Source organism: Arachis ipaensis, chromosome B05 (assembly GCF_000816755.2).
Source record: "Arachis ipaensis cultivar K30076 chromosome B05, Araip1.1, whole genome shotgun sequence".
In the NCBI taxonomy this organism is placed as follows: domain Eukaryota; kingdom Viridiplantae; phylum Streptophyta; class Magnoliopsida; order Fabales; family Fabaceae; genus Arachis; species Arachis ipaensis.
The window spans coordinates 139,779,713-139,800,312 of NC_029789.2; the positions used below are offsets into that span (position 1 = coordinate 139,779,713).

Genomic DNA, 20,600 nt, shown 5'->3' on the forward strand with positions numbered 1-20,600 from the left:
AATTTTACATAAAAATAATTATATAAAAATTGTTATCTTATAAAAAAATTTACAAAAACTTATAAATAAGAGAAAATAATTTCTTAAATAATAATAACACGAGATATATGTCATTTTCTATTCATTTCTTTTGTCTAATTTCTTTAAATAATCGTACACATGGCTATATTTGCAAATGACATGTTTGCTTAGTATATACCATCAAATTTATTCGTTGATTAAACTGAATTGGATGAAAGATTAGCCAAACCGTGATACATGCTTAATATAAATATTTTAGAGATTTACTTGTTCTTTTCTTCCCAAAAATTTGGGTAATTTCTTAAAACATACTTATCCTTTTACTCAAATGTTTATGAATTTAATTTTTATCATAGATATATTATCATCACATAGCAAAAAAAAATATCTTTTTATATCTAATATCTATATTGATAGTGTAAATAATTATCCTAACTAACAAATCAAATCTAATTGATCGACCGAATAAAATATTGTGTATGAAAATCAAAATTTGAAATAAAAATAAAAAGAAAAAAGGTTGTTCATGGATCCCAAAGCATAACAAGAGACCCTGAAAGACCTTCAAATACCACACGAATTCGCCCCATTGTTCCAGCCACCTGTTTCTCCTTCAAACCCCCTTTTCTTTACTTCTTAAAACTTCAACTACCCCTCAACCTTCCCACACACAAAAAAAAAAAAACATTAAACTCCCTCTGTTTTTTTTTTCTTCGGTCAACTCCGTTTACTATAAATATGTTTACTTTGATCTCCTTCTCCGATCGTTGATATAACTACCTTCCTTTCTTCGAATGGGTTCAGTTACCGTTAGTAACAAAAAGTCTCAAACAACTTCCCTCAACAACTATAACAACCTCGCAACCGCTCCCGTCGCAAACAAAACAGAATCTGTTACGATGAATAATTACTGTAACGGGTGGATCGGTGGCGAGGGAGCATCAGCGATGACGTCAGCTCCCAATCTCAAGCCTAAGATAGTGTACGGCACCGCAGGTTACATCCTCGAAGACGTTCCGCATTTCACTGATTATATTTCTGATCTTCCAGTACGTCGTCGTTTTCTTCTTCTTCTTCTGAACTATTCTACTCTGCTTTTCTCTTACGCTGATCACTCATCGTGTCTTAGCTTTCTTTTTTCCGCTCTGTTTCACCTTTTTTGTGCTCTTTTCTCGGAAAGTTTTTTTTGTCGTTATTAAATAAATAAATATAAATATATTGTTTGGGAAAAATTATATTTCTCTATTACTAATCTCTTGGTTCATGCATCAGTCGGTGGTTTATTGCAGTTATGTATGAATGGTCCCACTATTTTTTTATTTATTTATTTTTTGGTATGTTAATTTAATAATTTTACTTTTGCGAATTATTTATTAATTTTGTTATCGATTTTAGTGAAAATTTTTCCTGCTTCCATAATTGGGTCAAAACTCAAAACCTGCGGCTGATAAGCGGTATATTTTTCCTATTTTCGTGTTAATTTTTGCAGACATACCCGAATCCTTTGCAAGACAACCCTGCTTATTCTGTAGTTAAGTAAGTGTTAATTTTTTTCTGTTCGTGTTGAGTAATTTTCCGTTTACTTTGCTACCTCTTGTTTGTGATTACTTACTTTCTTTTATGATTGATGTCTTGAACTTGTTTTTTGCAGGCAATATTTCGTGCATGTCGATGACAGTGTTCCTCAGAAGGTTTGTGATTATTATTAATTATTATAATCATTATTTTCAGCTCTTTTTAATGTATTTGAATTCATGTATTGTGTTCTAATCATATTACCGAAACACCTGCTGGCCTAATTAATCCACCTATGAATCTATGAACATCTATATAATAAACTGAATACTAATTTGTATATTAAGGTGGCGGTACCGTTACCCCCTATGCCAGGTATGGACCCCCCAGTCCAAATAATGGAAACGGTGACTAAGTTGGAAGCATGTTTAAGACGNNNNCGTTGACGCAGTGTCCAGGAAGGACTGCACCCAAAGGGTGTGTAATGTATGCAGCCTAATCTGATAATTAAATCAGTGGCTGTTTCTACTGCTTAAACCCGTGACCTTGAGGTCATAGGAGATAATGCAGCAGTGGCTCCAAGGCTCCCCCTTCTTGTGGAAAAGCTGGCCTAAAATGTTGGTTGCAACTTTAGACATCCCTAAAATCATGTTGTTCATTTCCATTTCTGTTTTTTAATCCTAAACAGGTTGTTGTTCACAAAGATAGCGAACGAGGAGTGCATTTTAGGCGTGCTGGACCTAGGCAAAAGGTATATCTCCAGCTCTGTGGCTTTATTTGTGGAATAATGATTGGTATGTATGGTGCTTTCTTATTGCTAATGGCAATGGCCTTTTAAAATCGGAATTTTCAGGTGTATTTCGAGTCGGATGAAGTCAAGGCCGCTATTGTCACTTGCGGGGGACTATGCCCTGGTCTCAACACCGTCATTAGAGAGCTAGTGTGTGGCTTACACCATATGTATGGTGTGAAGAGAGTGCTTGGAATTGAAGTAAGTTTATGTTTATGGCATTACTTACAACTTTCCTAAAAATAGTTGGCTCTTTACTTTTCTTTATGAACTGTAAAGAATAATAAATGTGAAATTGTTAAAATCCCATTAAATTGTAATATCGCTTTTCTTTAGTTCCCTCCTGTGCTGTATTTGGGTGTATAATGCTTCATTACCTTGCTTTCTCCTTTCTTCGTTGCATAACAAGCAATTGCTTTCATACTTGGTTATTTTCATCAGTCTCATTTAAAAAAAATTGAAATGGACTTTTTTGAAACATTGAAAAAAGTTATCTATCGAGTCATTTATAGAATAAGAAATCTTCTGATTAAAAACTCAACGGGACCTCCTCGAGTTCATCAACAAAAAGAGTGGATCCCTGTTTAACTGAGAAAAATATTGTGTTTTGTAGGGCGGATACAGGGGTTTCTATGCTCGAAATACAATTAATTTAACTCCTAAAAGTGTTAATGATATACACAAGCGTGGTGGAACTGTTCTTGGTACATCCCGTGGCGGACATGATACCAATAAGATAGTTGATAGTATACAAGATCGTGGAATCAATCAGGTATATGACTCTGCATTTCTTTCTATTTACTTAGTGCATATGTTGTGTGTTCTTCAGACTAATAATATCTCTCTCAATTTCAGGTTTACATTATTGGAGGAGATGGAACTCAGAGGGGTGCAGCTGCAATTTTTGAGGTATATAGGATTTCAAAAATGAGACAGTTGACTTTGGGTTTAGGGATGTAACTGTTCTTTTACTTAGATTATATTGATCAAAGACTTAGGCGGCTAATTGTATCAAGATAAAGTAGCAATTTTCTAATAATTCAACTTGATCATCCATGCAGGAAGTTAGAAGGCGCGGTCTCAAAGTTGCGGTTGTAGGAATCCCCAAGACTATAGATAATGATATCCCGGTACATATCTTGCACATTCTAGTTTCCATATCAAATGATTAAAATGCAATTATTAATTAGATGAGGATGTTAATTGCAATTCTTTGTTTTCCTAATGTCTCTCTTCTGCTTAATAGGTTATTGACAAGTCCTTTGGGTTTGACACTGCTGTTGAGGAGGCTCAACGAGCTATAAATGCGGCACATGTTGAAGCTGAGAGTGTTGAGAATGGTATAGGGGTTGTCAAGCTGATGGGTCGCTATAGTGGTAAGTTACTATGTTTCCCTGTTTGTTATAATAATGGCTTCACTCATCAACTAATTAAACATGATCACAAGAACTTGACATTGCTTCCTCGGTTCAGGATTTATCGCAATGTATGCTACTCTTGCGAGTCGAGATGTTGACTGCTGCTTGATTCCAGAGTCACCATTCTACCTTGAGGGTCCTGGTGGACTTTTTGAATATATAGAGAAACGACTTAAAGAAAATGGGCACATGGTTATTGTTATTGCCGAAGGTGCAGGACAGGAACTTATGTCTGAGAAAATGCAAACCATGAACAAACAGGATGCTTCAGGAAACAAGCTTCTTCAAGATGTTGGGCTGTGGATATCCCAAGAGATTAAGGTTGGATTTTTATACGCTTTGTCTGTAGTAGATGTATTTTCTCTTCTATGAGATCTTTGGAAGCATTATCCTCTTAATTACATTGTCAGATGTGGATTGCCTTGTTTATTTCACACATTCATAAATTTGTCTGCATGGTTGAATTCTCTAGGAGTTGTAACAGAACATTCTTTGTCTGTCATGCTGAATTGGAAATGTTTTCTGTTGTCTCAAGTTTCCAATTGATGATTTCTATGTCTATCTTTTGTAGAAGAGACCAAAGAATTTACTTTGAACTTAGTGTCTGAGAATGTCCTTTCATTAGTTTATGGTAGACCATGAAAAAATAGAGTCTATTTCTTTCTTCAGCATTTCCTTTAACTATCAACAAACGTTTTGTGAATATATTTTCTGCTGCTTATTTTCCGCATTGTGTTCTTCCAGGATCATTTTGCAAGAGAGAAGACGATGGCCATAACTCTCAAATATATAGGTTCGTGAAGATTGAACTTAGAATTCTATGTATTGACACGCTACAGATAATGATGACACTGAGAGTATTGCCTTCCCTTTTCTGTTTTACAGATCCAACTTACATGATTCGAGCCATTCCAAGCAATGCTTCTGATAATGTGTACTGCACACTTCTTGCTCAAAGTGCTGTTCATGGAGCAATGGCAGGTTACACTGGCTATACAAGTGGACTTGTCAATGGAAGACAAACTTATATACCCTTCTATGTAAGTCCATCATTGAACATTTGGTTCTTCATTTTCATTTTCAATGTTTTTTATGTTCATGTTTTAATGAAGCTGCTTGTTTCCCTCTCTCTCTCTCTCTCCTTTGCATTTGTTTTCTCATTCTAACCAAAAAATAAAGCAAGTTAACTTTTGTTCAGGAAGTAATAGTAGCAGACTAAAGATTATTACATTTTTTGGTTGCAAAAGTTGTGGAAGTCTTTTGGCCTAACTCTTTGTTGGGTTCATTTTTATGCAGAGAATCAATGAGAACCGGAATCATGTAGTGATAACTGATAGAATGTGGGCTAGGCTGTTATCTTCGACGAATCAACCCAGCTTTTTGGGCGACAAGTGTCACAACGAAGACGACATTGAAGAAGAAGAACCATTAAACCAGTTGCTAGATGGAGATCTTTCAGATGATACCTTGAAGGTTAAGAAAGAAATCAGCAGCATTTAACAATATGCTTTCCAGATGTTATTACCATTCCTTCACACCCCTTCACCGTGCTATATGCATTTAATTTTTAGTAGTATATATGAGCTTTTTCTTCTCTTTTTTGGCCCCCTCCACTCCATAAGATGGCTGTGGAAAAATCAGCCCCACATGAACAAGATTTCAGTTTTTTTTTATATGGTTCTGTCTTGTACCTTGTGAGCCAATAATTGGAGTGTCTGCTTTATCCACAAATGAATATTAGTGGCTTTGATTATGTTGTTATGTGCGCACTATCGGCATTAGGTAATTCGAATATCTATAATAATGTAGGGAATAGAGTAGAAAATTGCGTCAATGTTGAGGACAATGTTAATAAATAAATAATATATGTGGATTTGTGTGGGATTGGATACTTTGAAGTTTGAATTATATTATTGGACCTATATGATATTGATGGCATTCAATGTTTCCATGATCCAACAGTTGAACATCACATGCTGCAAATGTGGTTGGCAAACTCGTGGAAGAAAAGGAAAAAAGAAAAGAAAAAAGGGTCATGATGAATAGATATGATACGTGAACGTGATTATTGCTGTTTGAATTCAACTGATGATGTTTGCAGAAGGGTCTAGCTTTGGAAGTTTGAGAGTTCTAGAAAATAGAAAACGTGTATGATAATGATCCCCCATCCTTGTGCACCATCGCATGGGAAACTTGTAAATCTTGCACATGATATGATGATACCCATATTCAACTTTTTTTGGCTAATTGTTATTCGGAAAAAAGATTGTTTTCAATTTTTTTTTCTATATGATTATATGCAATGATAAACTAGAATGAAAACTAAAAAAGCAAGGGTTATTGCACCTGAATAAACTGATTTATTCAATTTTTTGTCTAAAAACGTAAGATTTGAGTTAAAAAAATTTAAAATGGATGAGTAATGTTACATATCCAAGTCTTTTTATGTATCAAATCTAACCAAGTTAAACAATAAGACTTGGAATAATGTTAGTTATAACTGATTTTTTTTTTATGTTATATCAACTTAGTTGGACTTGATTAACAAAAAATTTGGATGTGTAATATTATTCTAAGAAAAATTGTAAAAGTATCTCTAAACACAAAAAATCAGCTATTATTTATTTATATATATTTATACATACTTTTTTACTTGTGTTTTTGTACTAATCAATGACCAAAATAATTACTCTTATTTGGAGTTGAGTAATCAAGCTTTTGATAACGAGTTAAATCTTAAAATGGTCTTTAAAGTTGATGTTGTTTATTAAAATTGTCTCTGAAATTTTAATTGTACTAATTACGTCTTTGAGATTGACAAAAATGTACCACGTTGGTCACTGACCAGCGTGATCAGGGACGGATCTAAGTGGAGTGGTGTGGGGGCAAGCGCCCCCACTACAATTTGAATTTTTTTTAGTAGTATATGATAATAATATTTATTTGCCCCCATTAGATTATTAAATTTGACCCCACAATAATTTTTTACTCAACTTTTGGTACTTAATTGTCAATCTAAAAATTTTATATTAGATATTCGTTAGAATGATCAATTCTCAGATTTAACGAAATTAGTATTCGTTTTTAAAAATCAACTCAAAAGAATATTATTTATCTTCTTTTCAAATTAGCTTTAATTTTTGCGTAGCAACTCTATTAATTGAAAGAACTTTTTTAACTATGAATATCAATAAGAGTCGGCTTCTAATTGTATTGGGAAGTAAATTTTTAAGACTAAATCCCCGTAGTGGTCCCCCAGATTCAGCCCGTGCACCAATTTAGCCACTGAGATTCCAATTGCACTGTTTATGTCCCCCAGATTGCGATTCGGGCAACATAATGGTCCTTCGGAGAATTTTCGGCGTGACTCAGCGATAGCGTTGCTTATGTGGTGCAGCCACTGCCACGTTGGACATTCGGAACGACGTCGTTTCATGAGGCAAAACGATTGAAAGCCCACACGTCACCGTTTTGATCACAATGAGTGTAGTAGTAGCTTGGGTAAAGGGTTTGGCATTCATTACGTCTTCTTCTCCATATTTTTTCACCTCTCTCAACGCTTGGTCTCCTCCTCCATAATCAGTAGCGACAGGCAAGGGCACTGCTGCCTGGTTTCTTAACATTGTTATACTGAACTTGGGGGAAGGTTCGTGGTTCACCATTGAAGCAACGACTGAAGAACCGTTTAAGCTAGCTTCAAGGTACAAATTTTATTTTATTTTTTTTTTATTTTTGGATCATGTTTCATTCCTGATATGGCCGATTATTAAAGTTACTTGAACATGATACATGTAGTTTGTGTTAGAATCCACTGCTTGTTATGGTTTTAGTGTTTTCCTTCTTCAAACCAGTAATGCATGCTCTGTTTCTTGTGAAAAGAACAGGGGGTAATCTCTGGTGGTGTGTAATATCTAAGTTATTTGTTGTTTTTGTGTTGCATGCGAGGTAAATTTTTTTTCCTCTGTTATGTTGCAGATGAACGCCGAATTGTTAGACATAATGTTTCATCATGGGAGAAATTTTGAGAGGGGTAAAGATGGGAGATGGACATACACACCTGACAATAAGCATTGTTTAGGTGATCTGGATGTGGACAGGTTGGATGTATTCTACCTGATAAATTACTTCAAAGAGCTAGGCTATGAGACCATGAAGGAGGTTTGGTGGCAGGTCCCTAGGATGAGCCTAGAAGTAGGTTTGAGGCGTTTAGACTCTGATAATGAGTTGAGAGAGCTGTGTTCTCATGGTGGAAAGAACGATGGGGTAGTGGATGTCTATATTGAACATGGCATTTCAGAACCTGAAATAGTACAAGGAGAGGATGCTGTTGTGCATGTTGATGACCAGGTGAGGGATCTTGGAGAGCAAGCCAAGTCAAATTTCAGGATGGTGAAAGACCCCCTGTCAAACCTACCACCGAAAAGGACCCTCCTATGAGTTTAAGCATGGTAACATACAAGCCCTAAGCTAAAGAGGCGTTACCGAAGAAGACCAATGTGAATTCTAACATGGAGTCCCAGCCTAAGCCTAAGTCAAAGTCTAAGCCTAAGACAGTTCCCAAACCCAAACCCATGCCCAGACAGAACAATGTAACTAGGACTAGGAGATACTGTCTAAGGTCTTTAGGGAAACGTTTTTCAAAAGCAAAGGGAAAACCCCTACTACCAAAATTTTCTGGATCCGTCACTGAGCGTGATGACATGGCTTGATGATGCAGACTGTTAGTGACACGTGTCACTCCATAGTTTGACCATGTGTAATGGTATGATGATATGTTGACCAGTGACACGTGGCATACTGACGTGGATGGTTCATAGTTGTACCACGTGCCACAATACTATTTGGCCATGTGTCAGTTTGTGTCACGTGCCGCAATAGTATTCGACCATATGTCGTCCACTATGTTATTATTGTATATGCACTAAAATAGTCCCTCACTTTATATTAAGTCACCCATTTTAGTTTTTGAAATTGAATGTCGCATACCAAATTAGTCCCTTTACTAGTTTTTTTTTTTATAAATTCAAAATTCTCAATATCTTTGAATGTATTAATTTTAATTCAATTTTTTTATAAGTTGTTTAAATATAAGTGCTTTTATAAAATATTTTTTTTTTGCAGATACCCCTAATCACTGTCTTGGAGCTGACGTGAACGTATTTTAAGCACTCTCACTACCATCTCTGACCTCTTTCATCTAGGTAGTGAGGTTTCTTGAAGTGTCTTCAGTCTAATCCATTTACACACAACTGAAAATGTGTATTTCATAAGAACCGAAAAAAATGTCTATTTTTATTCTTGATTTCTTGTTAAAAACACGCGCTTTTGGATAAAAAAAATGTATCTAATCAATCATATATTTTTTTATAATAGCATACTTATATATTATAAAATTTATCGATGTTAAATTATTATAGAAAAATTATATAATTAAAACAAAAATATTAAAATTTTTTATAAAATCACTTGTATTTAAACGATAGGTGAAAAAATAGAATTGAAATTAGTGCATCCAAAATTTCAAATTGAGAATTTTGAGTTTTAAAAATAAAATGAGAAAAAAAACGGGTGAAGGGACTAGTTTGATGCACGATATTCAATTTTAGGGGAATAGATCCTCTCAATTGTTGAAAAAAATTGAAGGAGTAAAGTGTGATCTATAACCCTTCAATACACACTCTCTCATGTTTTTTTTTTGTCCTACTTATAACAATTAATGGTGAGAGATCACACTTTACTCTCTCAATTGTTAAAAAAAAATTGAGAGGATCCATTTCCCAATTTTAGAGACTAAAATGAGTCACTTAATGCAAAATGAGGGACTAATTTGGTACATCTACAATGATAACTGATGCGTGAGCATCTTTCCTATCTTTTTCTACTGAATTTTCATTTAATTTGTCAAGTTTAATCAAGAATTAATTATATTTTAGCCACTATAGATGCTACTTTGAATCGTGTGCAATTCTATTTATTTTAGGAAGCATTTGGCTGGATTTGATGGAGTTTCCGCAGAAAAAGAGAAGAAGGCGAATGATGCTGTCAACTCCGACTTCCTTGCACTCAAACAGGAATAACTTGAGGTATAGAAGTCCAATTGACGTGATTCCAGTGGCATTGAAAAGCTAACTTCTAGGACTTTCCAACGATATATAATAGTCTACCCTTTCTCTTCATTCTGTACGATCAAGGTGGCGCCTAACTTGGATTTCACCAAGTTAGGCGCCAAAGGAAAGCTCCACACTCCAGATGCACATCAAGTGACGAGTTATTTGCTGCCTCAACAGCCCCTAACTTCAATTTCATGAAGTTAGGCGCCAAACCCAGCCAATTAATAAGGGAAGAAGTGGTCTCGCGTCCAAATTTATGATGGCAGCGAAGATATTATTTATTTTCTGATCAAAACTTTATTTTAATTACAAATAGAAAAAGATATTATTTGGTTTTAGAAAATATATTTTACATTAATTAGGATTAGATATAAAAGGGAAAAGAATCAGCTTTTCAGGCTCCTCTCTTCTCTTCTACCTCATTCCACAATTTACAGTTTACCGAAATCCTAGTTTTTCTCTCTGAACCATGAGCAACTAAACCTCCATTGTTAAGGTTAGGAACTCTATCTATTGTATGGATTGATACTATTATTTTTCTATTTTAATTCATGTATTAATTTCCATTTCAAGAATTGTTTTTGTTCTTTATTTTATGAATTTGGGTAGAACGGAAGTATGATCCTTGTTCTAATTGAGTTCTTGTATAACTTGGAAAAACTCTTTACTTGAACAACAGCTTAAAAACAATTTCTCCTAAACTTCTAATTATCTGGACTTAATAGGATACGTGACATATAATCCTTTTATATTTGGGTAATTAAAGTTTCTGTGTCACATAAATTAGAATTGAATTTCATCCTCTAATTGGAATTAAGTGACCAAGGAATTGGCGGTTGATTAAAGTTAGAGTAGACTAAGAAGGTCTAAGGAATTAGGGCTTAGTCATATATAGTTTGTCATGAATTGAATCTTGCATGATTAAAATAGTTAGTAAGAAAAGTCAATCCGAAAAATAGATATCTCTGAAGCCTTAACTGTTTCTCCATACATATTTCACAACCTGTTTACTGCTTGCTTTATTAATTTTTTGAATTTACTGTTAATGCGTTTGAACTCTTAAAACATTATTTTCTGTTTGTTTGACTAAGCCAATCACTCAACCATTGTTGCTTGATCCATCAATCCTCGTGGGATCGACCCTCACTCACCTAAGGTATTACTTGGTACGACCCGGTGCACTTGTCGGTTAGTTTGTGAACTTTAAATTCCACACCAATGACATAACGGATAATACGTGAAGAAATACTGTTGTGATATGTCATACAAACTGATATGTAGCCAAATAGCATTGTTACACGTGGCACAACTGTCTATATCAGTATGACACGTGTCATTGGTCAACACATTATCGTACTATTACACGTGGTTAAACTATAGAGTGACATATGTTACTAACAGTCCAGCCAGGTAGGGGTGCACATGGCCCGGCCCCGCCCGGCCCGAAGACCCGGCCCGACCCCGAACACTTTAGGGGCTAATTTGATGTGATTTCACCGGGTTTAGGGCCGAGTAAGGGGTCTCAAAAATAGACCCGGTCGTTACTTCGGGTCGGGTCCGGGCCATAGCTCGGGTCACCCGAACTCGGCCCGGTGGCCCGGTCATCATACACAATTAATATTTTGTGTTATTAGTGATGGATCATGGCTATTCTTATGTAGAATTTAAATATTGTAAACCTTAATATTTTGTGTTATTAGTCATTATAAGACTATAAGTTAATGTTTTATGTTTAGAATGCATAAGACTTTAGACTAATGCATAATATTATGTTATTTGTATTGATTTAAATATTTGGTGTTATTAGACAATATTAGTATTGATTGTGGTTATGTTTTAATTTTGAAGAAGGGTTGGTTCTTATTATATTTTTCTGTCAAATAATGGTTGGAGTCTTAAAAATTTGGATTTTTTATATGCTAGCTTACAAGAAGGTATTAACGTAATATAATGTTAACGGCCCGGTTTTCACCCGGTATAATTGCAACCCGAAAGTGTATTGGTTCATCGGGTCTAGGGTCGGATTCGGGTCTAATAAATAGACCCGGTATATATTTCGGAGTCGGGTCTAGGTCACATCAAACCCGGCTTCACCCAACCCATGTGCACCCCTAAGTCCAGGTCATTACACCATGTCATCATGCTGTTAACAAAAAATGGGTTAGAGACTAACGTAGTGCACTTTTGTCAATTTCAAGAACCTAATTGGTGTAATTATAAAGATGAACATAATTTTATTTTAAAGATGAATATAATTTAATTATTTTTTAATAAAATTTAATTATAACTATGAATAAATTTAATTATATAAATGATAAATATAAATTTAATTTAATTATATTGATGATACAGTTCGATTAAAAATATGAATTTGAGTTCCTTCCCTGTTGCTACACACATAATTTTTTTTAAGAAATTGTTAATAAAAGTATTAACAAAATAAAAATGTCAGGTGAGTGAGGGTATGTAAGAACTTAGAGGAAAGGAGGAGGAGGGAGAGTGCACAAAAATGGGGATCCGATTCGTGCTGATGGTGAACAAACAAGGGCAAACGCGACTTGCCCAATACTACGAATACCTCACTCTCGAAGAAAGACGAGCCCTTGAAGGTGAAATCGTTCGCAAATGCCTCGCTCGTAACGAACACCAGGTACTAACCCTAATCCCCCTTTCACATGCTCATCGAAATTTACCGACTTTAATTACATTCTGAGCAATTCGATATCTAGTTCTCAGAACGCACGATCATAATTGATTTAGATCTACGTTGGTTTTCATAATTTTTTAGATTCAGGTGCTGCGTTGTATAGGAATTGGATTAGGGAAATCTAACCTAGCCTAAGCCTCGTTATGATGGGATTTTCCTGATGCTTGAAGAAGAAATTCAATTAATTGATAATGATGATTTGGATTGACATTATAAGATTTAAAAGGCCTGTTTGGTGACACATTGTGTTAATTGCATGTTGTAAATTTTAGAATTTGTGCTCTGGTATATGTAGTTAAGTTCATTGTTATATCTGTATCAGCATGGAACCTTATCAAAATGCAGTTTTTGGGATTTGATCATCTAAAGTGAGGACTGAAAAGGTTTGTAAAGCAAGAAATTGAGAGAGATTAATGATTTGATCAATAAGTTTTAATGTGTATGGGTCCCACTAAATAATCTGAGAGTGGTTAATCCTTACTTTCTCACTTTGGAGAAGTTAAACTCCAGTTTCAGTCTGTATGTTCCAAAGGGTGCGTTAATAGGTATTTTGTCCCGAGATCGGTTGCCATCATAGAATATCGCAAGGATTTCTATCCAATGTGGACATATTCAAGCCTCTGAAGCCTAGATTACTATTATGAATAGAAGCATTTGCTTAGCTTGTTGTGATTATATACGCCATTGTTAATACTTTTGTGGTTAGCATACTCCAACTGCATTGAGGAGTCTTATCATATGCCTAAGGAATTAAGCACTTGGCTACTTTTCTTAGCAATTTTTCTGATTTAGGCATTACAAAGTTCCTGTGAGTTGGTGAAGCCATTTCAATTATTAGCTTAAATATGAGATGCCTGGGTTACCAGGATGCCCAGGAGCGTAGGAGTATGTATGTTTATTTTTCTAGCCTCTTACTTTCTGCATTGTGTTATACATCTATTGTATTCTTTTAACTTTTTAGCTGAAGTATATCAATCTTAGAAATTGTCATATTTTTGTTTTGAAATTACTTATTACATAATTCATGCTAGTGTAAGTGTGCCTTCTATGCGTAATGAGTACAAGCCAAAACTGTGGACAGAAGCGGTCAATAAGAGCAGATGGAGGAAGAAAGAATTCATATTACACTGAAAAACCTTAAATTATTGATTGAATATCATAAACCTAATACGAATTACAGACAATACTAATAATAGAATCAACTACTTATACTGTCAAAAAACCTACTATATATAGGAATCAGTCACTACTAAAAGTAACCAATTTCCTAAAGGGGTATAAACACTTTAATTGGTCTAAACTAATATGACAGCATTCCACAACTAATATCTGTATCCTAACACACTTACATTTGTTTTGACAAGCATTTAGTCTATTGCAAATATCTGACTTACCTTACTGTTGATGCTGTTCAAAGTATAATTGATTCATTTTCTTGATGACAGTGTTCATTTGTTGAGCACCGCAACTACAAAATTGTATATAGGCGCTATGCATCTTTGTTTTTCTTAGTTGGAGTTGATGACGATGAGGTAAATAAATTTTTCTCCATGTCTTATTTTACTTGGTTTGAGGAATGAATGAATTTGAAAACAGCAAATCATGTAATACTAAGTACTCACTGCTTTGTCATCTGCATCCAAAACATAAAGGAAGATTTTGCTTGTCCAAAAGAAGAGGAGAGGGCATTTCAATAAAATAAGAAATCGTGGAAATTATTAATCTTGTGAAAATATCCAACTTTTTCTGTAAAACACAGAGTTATAGACTGTAGTTTGAAAGTATGCTTGATTACATATTCTTCTTCTATGGATAATGTTGCAGAACGAGCTTGCTATTTTGGAATTCATACATCTATTAGTTGAAACCATGGACCGTCATTTTGGCAATGTGGTAAGAATAGGAGTCTATGGGTTTTTGTAGTTATTTAGTTTCCTAGTTTTATCTTTGAAACCTACATTACAAATCATTGTTCTGCCATTTTCGTCCATTTTCTGAAAGTAGATTTCCCATTAAATAAATACGTTACGATGTCTCTTTTCTTCTTACAGTGTGAACTAGATATCATGTTCCATTTAGAAAAAGCGCATTTTATGTTGGAGGAAATGGTCATGAATGGTTGCCTTGTGGAGACAAGCAAATCAAATATTCTGACTCCAATTCAGCTGATGGACAAAGCATCTTGAAGTAGAAAAATAAGACTGGCCGATGATTTCTGTATGATTATTGACTTTCAAAGTCATTGTTCTGTGTACAATATCATCATTAATATTTCTATTTGTTTTAGTTCTTTTCCTTCTTGTATGAATGATTTTGTACCAATAAGAACTACACATACTGAAGAACATTTTGTTTGGAATTTTGCTTCACATGTATATGTTTCTTGCATTCTTATCGAGATGCCATGCGTACCATTCTTTGGCAATTCTTCTTTAATGGAGATTTAGATGCTCTGAAAGTATAGTTAACCACTCTTGGATCATTAAGTAGGAACTACCATACCATGGAAGTTATAATGACACATTAGGTCAGTTATGACACAATTCATAACTTAACAAAGTGGACATCTAGTTGCAATAATTTTGAATTTGCAGAGAATAAATGATGTGTCAGTGTGGAATTGGCATAAATTTTAGTATTCAACTACCTCTTACACATTGTTTGGATTGGGAGAGTTTGAAGGGAAAGAAAATAGGGAGAGAAAATGGATTGAAAAGTGAATTTTTTGTTGTTTGGATGAGAAGAGAAAATGGAATGGAAAGAAAAAAAAAGTGTGGGTCCACTAAAATATTTTTATCCCAAGGATGAGATGAAAATAGAAAGAAATGTGACAAACATTAATAAAATTATATTTTTATCCCTTATCATTAATAAATTATAATTTATATATAATATAGATAAGGGTATTAATGTAATTTTATGCTTTTACAATTTTCTTTCTTCTCATTTTTCTTTTCATTGGAACAAAAAAAAATTTCTCTCTATTTTCTTTTCATCCATTTTCTCTTTATCCAAACAACACACGAAAAAAATTACTTTTTCTTTTATTTTCTTTTTTCTCATTTTCTTTCTTTCCATTTTCTTTTCTACATCCAAACAAAATGTTAATGATTTTGAAGTAATATCAGAAATTAAGAACTTGTAGAAGTTACATCAAATGCAATGTCCTCAAGCTTGTTCATTAGGTCAGTTCATTCGTCTGTTTAAACAAATGTCAATAATTCGAGTTTTGTTTTGTGTATACAACAACTTATTGGCCAGTGGTAAACTCTTAAATAAAAAATTTTTATGTACCGTGAGAAACCAAAAAAGAAACAAAATACAAAGGCTTATAGTGGTGCTAGATTTGACAGAAAATTTTTCTAGTTATCTACCCTTCCACAATAAACAATTAAAACGAGAAATTGAATATGTACAAAGTATTTTATACAACATAGCTAAAAATCTTCTCTTTTTGTTTTAAAAGTTCCAATCTCAATTGATAAAAATCAAAATATTAAACAGCTGCAGGACGTCCACCCTTTCTGGGGTCACTAACACCTGTTAGAATGCCATTCTTTTTATGTACATTTTTTATGTCTTCACTCTTAGTAGTTTGAATAATAAGCTGAGTAATAGCTAGTGCTCCAGATTCACTCAATTGATGGCCTCTCTCTTGTAGGAAAATCCTACTTGATTTTAAAAGCTCAATGTGATCACCATCATTAGCAGTCAAGTTCTCATACCTAACTACATTTGGTATTAGCTGCATGAAAATGAAACATTCATTTAGATTGTACTTAAGGAGCATAGAAGTTAAGGAAATGTTTGAACAAAGACAAGTTATTAGTTGGAACCTTGTGATAGATCCTTGGACTTTGAACTGCATCCAAAGGTTCCATTCCCAATATGAAGTGATTCATGAACACTTGAATCACTGCTGGAATAATGTTCATTCCACCACTGGCTCCAATTACCCCAATCAAATGATCATCCTGCCATAGAATAGCAACAAGAAGCTTAGTGCATTACTCTGGAAGAAAAGGTGTTATCTCTCTGTTCCAAAATATCTGCTACTTATGAAAATTTAGTATATCAACGATTCCACATATCTGGATACAATTTATATCAAAATATGTGTATATCAAAGATCATTATGTTGCAAAAGAAAACCATTTCTTTCAGATTGCAGTCATTTGTTGAAAGAAATCATGATAAGCAAGCTGCATGCAATACCTTTGTGATGATAATAGGAGTCATGGAAGACAGAGGTCTTTTCTTAGGTTCAATAAAATTTGTTGGAGCTGGGGGAAGTTTATCAGGGGATATATCAGTTGGTATAGAGAAGTCATCCATCTCATTGTTGAGCACAATGCCAGTAGAAGTAGAAAGAACTCCAGCTCCAAAATGAGAGTTCACTGTTGTTGTCATTGATACAGCATTTCTATCAGAATCCACAATGCAGAAATGGCTTGTACCATGATCTCTAAGTGGACTCCACCTGCAGGACATGGTTATAGATGAAACCTTGTTCATATCAACAACATTACTATGCAACATGCCAAGCAAAGAGTTTTTTTTTTCATTCAAATTACTATGGCAAGTGGATACATTCATACCTGTTCAAGTAGTACTCTGGAGGGAAAGTAGTGTTGTCAAATATCCTGCGCTGAATTTTTTGTGCAAAGGATGGGGAAAGCATATCAGATTCAGTGGAACTGATGTCTACGAAGTCCGGATCGCCCAAGTTCATTCGGACAGCATACATGTGTTTCAACGCTTCTATTAATCGATGAAGGCCTAGATCGCCCTTTGCAGCTTCAGGATCTCTATAACTGTTGAAGATGTTTAGAACCTGAAACATACCGATAATCAAAATAAAACATCATACAGTGAAAAATGACAATAACAACAACAATTAAGTCTGGTATAACTAGTTGGAGTCGGCTATATGAATCTGATAAAAGAAACAATAGTTCCTTCAACCGATACAACATATATGCCTCTTTCCATATGTTTTATACCATAATCATTCAAGAAAGGATAATGTCATTTAAAAACAAATGAAGGGATAGAATGTAATGTACTCACCAAAGCTAGGCCTAGTGTTCCACTTGAAGGAGGTGGCATTCCATATATTGTGTATCCCATCATATTCAAAGTTGCTGCATCTGTTATTTTCACCTTATAATTTCTTAAATCCTCCATTGTTAAAATTCCACCAGCTTCTCTTACATCCTTCACTAACTTCTTACCAATAGTCCCATTGTAGAATGCTTGTGGCCCTTGTTCTGCGACTGCCTCTAAGGTGCGGCCAAGTTCCACATTAAAACACAATTCCCCTTCTTTTAACAAAACTCCATTAGGTGCATATATGCTTTTTAAACCAGGATCATTGAATATTTTATCTGAATCATCAGCAAGGTAATCTTCAAGAGTTGGAGATACCAGAAAACCATCTTTAGAGAGTTTTATAGCCGGTTCGAATAAGGTCTTCCATGGCAATCGTCCGTACTTTAACCATGCTGCGTGAAGGCCAGCTATCTCGCCAGGAACTCCCATTGCTAAAGCACCTGAGCTCTTAGCTTTAGGATTATTCTGATACATGTTCTGTTTTGTTGACATTAATATATCTAAACAAACATTAGTTGCTATTTTCAGATTTATAAGCAAGAAAAATTATCAAAATCTAAGCACATCGGTTAGGTGCAAACCTACAATTGCTTCATTCTTATCAATTTTGTATCCTAAATCATTTCATTTAACATGAAAAGTTAACTCAAACCTTTGAAGCATGTGAAGGAGCGGTTTCTCTCATGTCAAAAGCTTGGGCTTGAGAGGTTGAAGAAGACCGGACAACCATGAAAGCGCCGCCTCCAATGCCACTTGAAGCTGTGAAAACAACACCAAGGCATAATGCAGTTGCCACTGCTGCATCAACAGCATGGCCACCCTGCCTAAGCATTGAAGCACCAATCTCTGAACACCGCGCATCATCGGCTGCAACAACTCCATGTTCTGATTCAACAATGTCTGCCTGATTTCTTAATGCACCCTCATTAGAACTTTCAAACCTTGGTACAACCTCAAAATTTATGCTGCCTCTAAATGCAAACCCAACAACTGAAGAAGAATAGTGTGATTAGGCAAATATAGTAGGTTTGAAGCTGGTCGAAGGGCATAAAGTTCAAAATACCAGTCACTTTCAAATCTGCATCATTTTTCTAGATTCTGCTTCTCTTCTATTTGTGATTCTTAGTCATTTTGGTGGCAGCATGAGAAAACTACATTTCTAGGTATATAACATGGATTTAATTTTGATGCTCTGTTGTTGTAACTACTTTTCAGATTGCATGAATAGTCATCCAAAAAAGTGGATGTGATGGACCCACTATGTAACAAAATTAAACTCATAATATAGCTCATAGAATCTTAATTTTTACAAACTAAGGGTTATTTTTGTCTCTGGTATCTAAACTAAATTTTATGCTAGATTGCAAGTAATCATTAATCTGAATATTCATAAAATCTAATCCAATTTGAAAAGCATTCTGCTTTGAGTTTCCATGGCATGAATGAATATGGTGAGCACTGAGCAGTGAAAATGAGAAATTCAAGAAAGAATTTTGAACGGTTGCATATAATTTGGGTACTCAGCACACACTTTTTTTCAAACAGATGATAGAATCAAACTTTTTATCCATACAATTGATTCACAACATAAACAACAACAACAATCTGAGAGTGGAAGTTCCAACAAAATAGGGAAAATGAGAGAGAGAGAGAGAACTAACAGCTGAGAGCGACCACAAGGGTTAGAAGGAAGGTGAGAAGAATCTTGCATTTTCTAAGATTGTTACTGGGGAAAGAATCGGTTCCCAATAAAGGGGAAGAATCCATCATGCTGTTACTGCAAACAAAGATCAACAAAACAAGAGCTTATATATATATATCAGTCCAGTGGTTGTTGGTTGGATTTGGAAAATCTCAAAATCACAATACCCAGCTGATGATGCTATCTAACTATCTTACAACTGTTTCGTACATTTAAAATTTCATGAATCTAAAAATAAATTACGTCTAAATACATTTAATTTTAAAGTCACGGATATTTTAAATTTTAAAATATCGATTGCTTTAAAACTTTTAAATATCTTTATATTTGGATTTTTTATTTTTATAAATTAAATAAATATAATAATGACCAAAATAAATAATTTAAAAAATATTTATCGAAATAAATACATCTTTCTCATCTCGTTTATACTAAAAGTTTAAAATATAATTTTAATACACGTAATTTATTTAATGACCCAATTAATACATGTCACTATTCTATTGGTATATAATATGAAATTTTTTTTACTTAAATTATATTTCAAATTTGTATGTATTCCCATAAACAAATAAAATTTATATGTACTCCCATATAAAAAATAAAAGGAATAAATGAATTTTAAATTAAATAAACGTATATTTAAATTATATTTTAAATTTTTAAATAGTGGATAGTTAGAAAAGAGGTAACCATGTTAATAGTGGACAGTTTAATGGTTTCCAAATAAACGTATTAATCTTTATTATTTAAAATGGACTAAAATTGATCAAACATATTCATTTTAATATTTTCTACCAATATTTTTATATACTAATTGCATGCCAAAAGTTTGAATTATTGATATTATTAATATTTTCTATTATTTTCAAATTTTTTTAAAAAAAATACATATATCTCGTTTACACTGTAAACGAGATAAACATGTGTCACGTACATCTGTCTTATTTCGTGTAAAATTATTTCGTTTACCGTATAAACGAAATAAGAGAGATATTTATTTCGGTAAATATTTTTTAAATTATTTATTTTGATAATTATTATATTTATTTAATTTATAAAAATAAAAAATCCCACAAAAACTCATTCATGAGAAATATATAATTGGATGCTGCATCATTATGTTTAATGAAGGTTTAAAAAGATTCCAGTAGTGATTTATTAGTTTATATTTTCGTAAAAACTACGAAAATATTCTATATGGCATGGGAGGTGTCAATGTCAC

The 20,600-nt window shown here is 33.9% G+C and overlaps 3 protein-coding genes across 5 annotated transcripts; 2 read left to right on the forward strand and 1 right to left on the reverse strand.

Annotated features, from left to right (window-relative positions):
• LOC107644457 (ATP-dependent 6-phosphofructokinase 3) lies at positions 573 to 5,980 on the forward strand. Its single transcript, XM_016348318.2, has 14 exons — positions 573 to 1,070; positions 1,511 to 1,557; positions 1,673 to 1,712; positions 2,225 to 2,287; positions 2,390 to 2,527; positions 2,940 to 3,098; positions 3,182 to 3,235; positions 3,388 to 3,456; positions 3,573 to 3,702; positions 3,800 to 4,065; positions 4,489 to 4,537; positions 4,630 to 4,784; positions 5,041 to 5,217; positions 5,707 to 5,980. The coding sequence occupies exons 1-14, from the start codon at positions 816 to 818 to the stop codon at positions 5,788 to 5,790; spliced, it is 1,686 nt and encodes a 561-aa protein (XP_016203804.2). The 5' UTR covers positions 573 to 815; the 3' UTR covers positions 5,791 to 5,980.
• Positions 12,214 to 14,961, forward strand: LOC107644459 (AP-4 complex subunit sigma). 2 transcript variants are annotated; one of them, XM_016348319.2, is made up of 4 exons: positions 12,214 to 12,504; positions 14,007 to 14,093; positions 14,386 to 14,454; positions 14,613 to 14,960. In XM_016348319.2, exons 1-4 carry the CDS (start codon positions 12,364 to 12,366, stop codon positions 14,745 to 14,747), a joined length of 432 nt encoding a protein of 143 aa, XP_016203805.1. In that variant the 5' UTR covers positions 12,214 to 12,363; the 3' UTR covers positions 14,748 to 14,960. The 2 variants fall into 2 exon arrangements, with proteins under 2 accessions (XP_016203805.1, XP_020958660.1); XM_021103001.1 differs by lacking the exon at positions 14,386 to 14,454 and having other exon boundaries at positions 14,613 to 14,961.
• Positions 15,827 to 19,586, reverse strand: LOC107644460 (gamma-glutamyltranspeptidase 3). Of its 2 annotated transcripts, XM_016348320.2 has the most exons (7): positions 19,335 to 19,586; positions 18,326 to 18,663; positions 17,632 to 18,150; positions 17,160 to 17,395; positions 16,777 to 17,041; positions 16,398 to 16,535; positions 15,827 to 16,306 (listed from the first exon to the last, which is right to left on the reverse strand). In XM_016348320.2, the coding sequence occupies exons 1-7, from the start codon at positions 19,441 to 19,443 to the stop codon at positions 16,058 to 16,060; spliced, it is 1,854 nt and encodes a 617-aa protein (XP_016203806.1). In that variant the 5' UTR covers positions 19,444 to 19,586; the 3' UTR covers positions 15,827 to 16,057. The 2 variants fall into 2 exon arrangements, with proteins under 2 accessions (XP_016203806.1, XP_016203807.1); XM_016348321.2 differs by lacking the exon at positions 19,335 to 19,586 and having other exon boundaries at positions 15,869 to 16,306; positions 17,632 to 18,173; positions 18,326 to 18,518.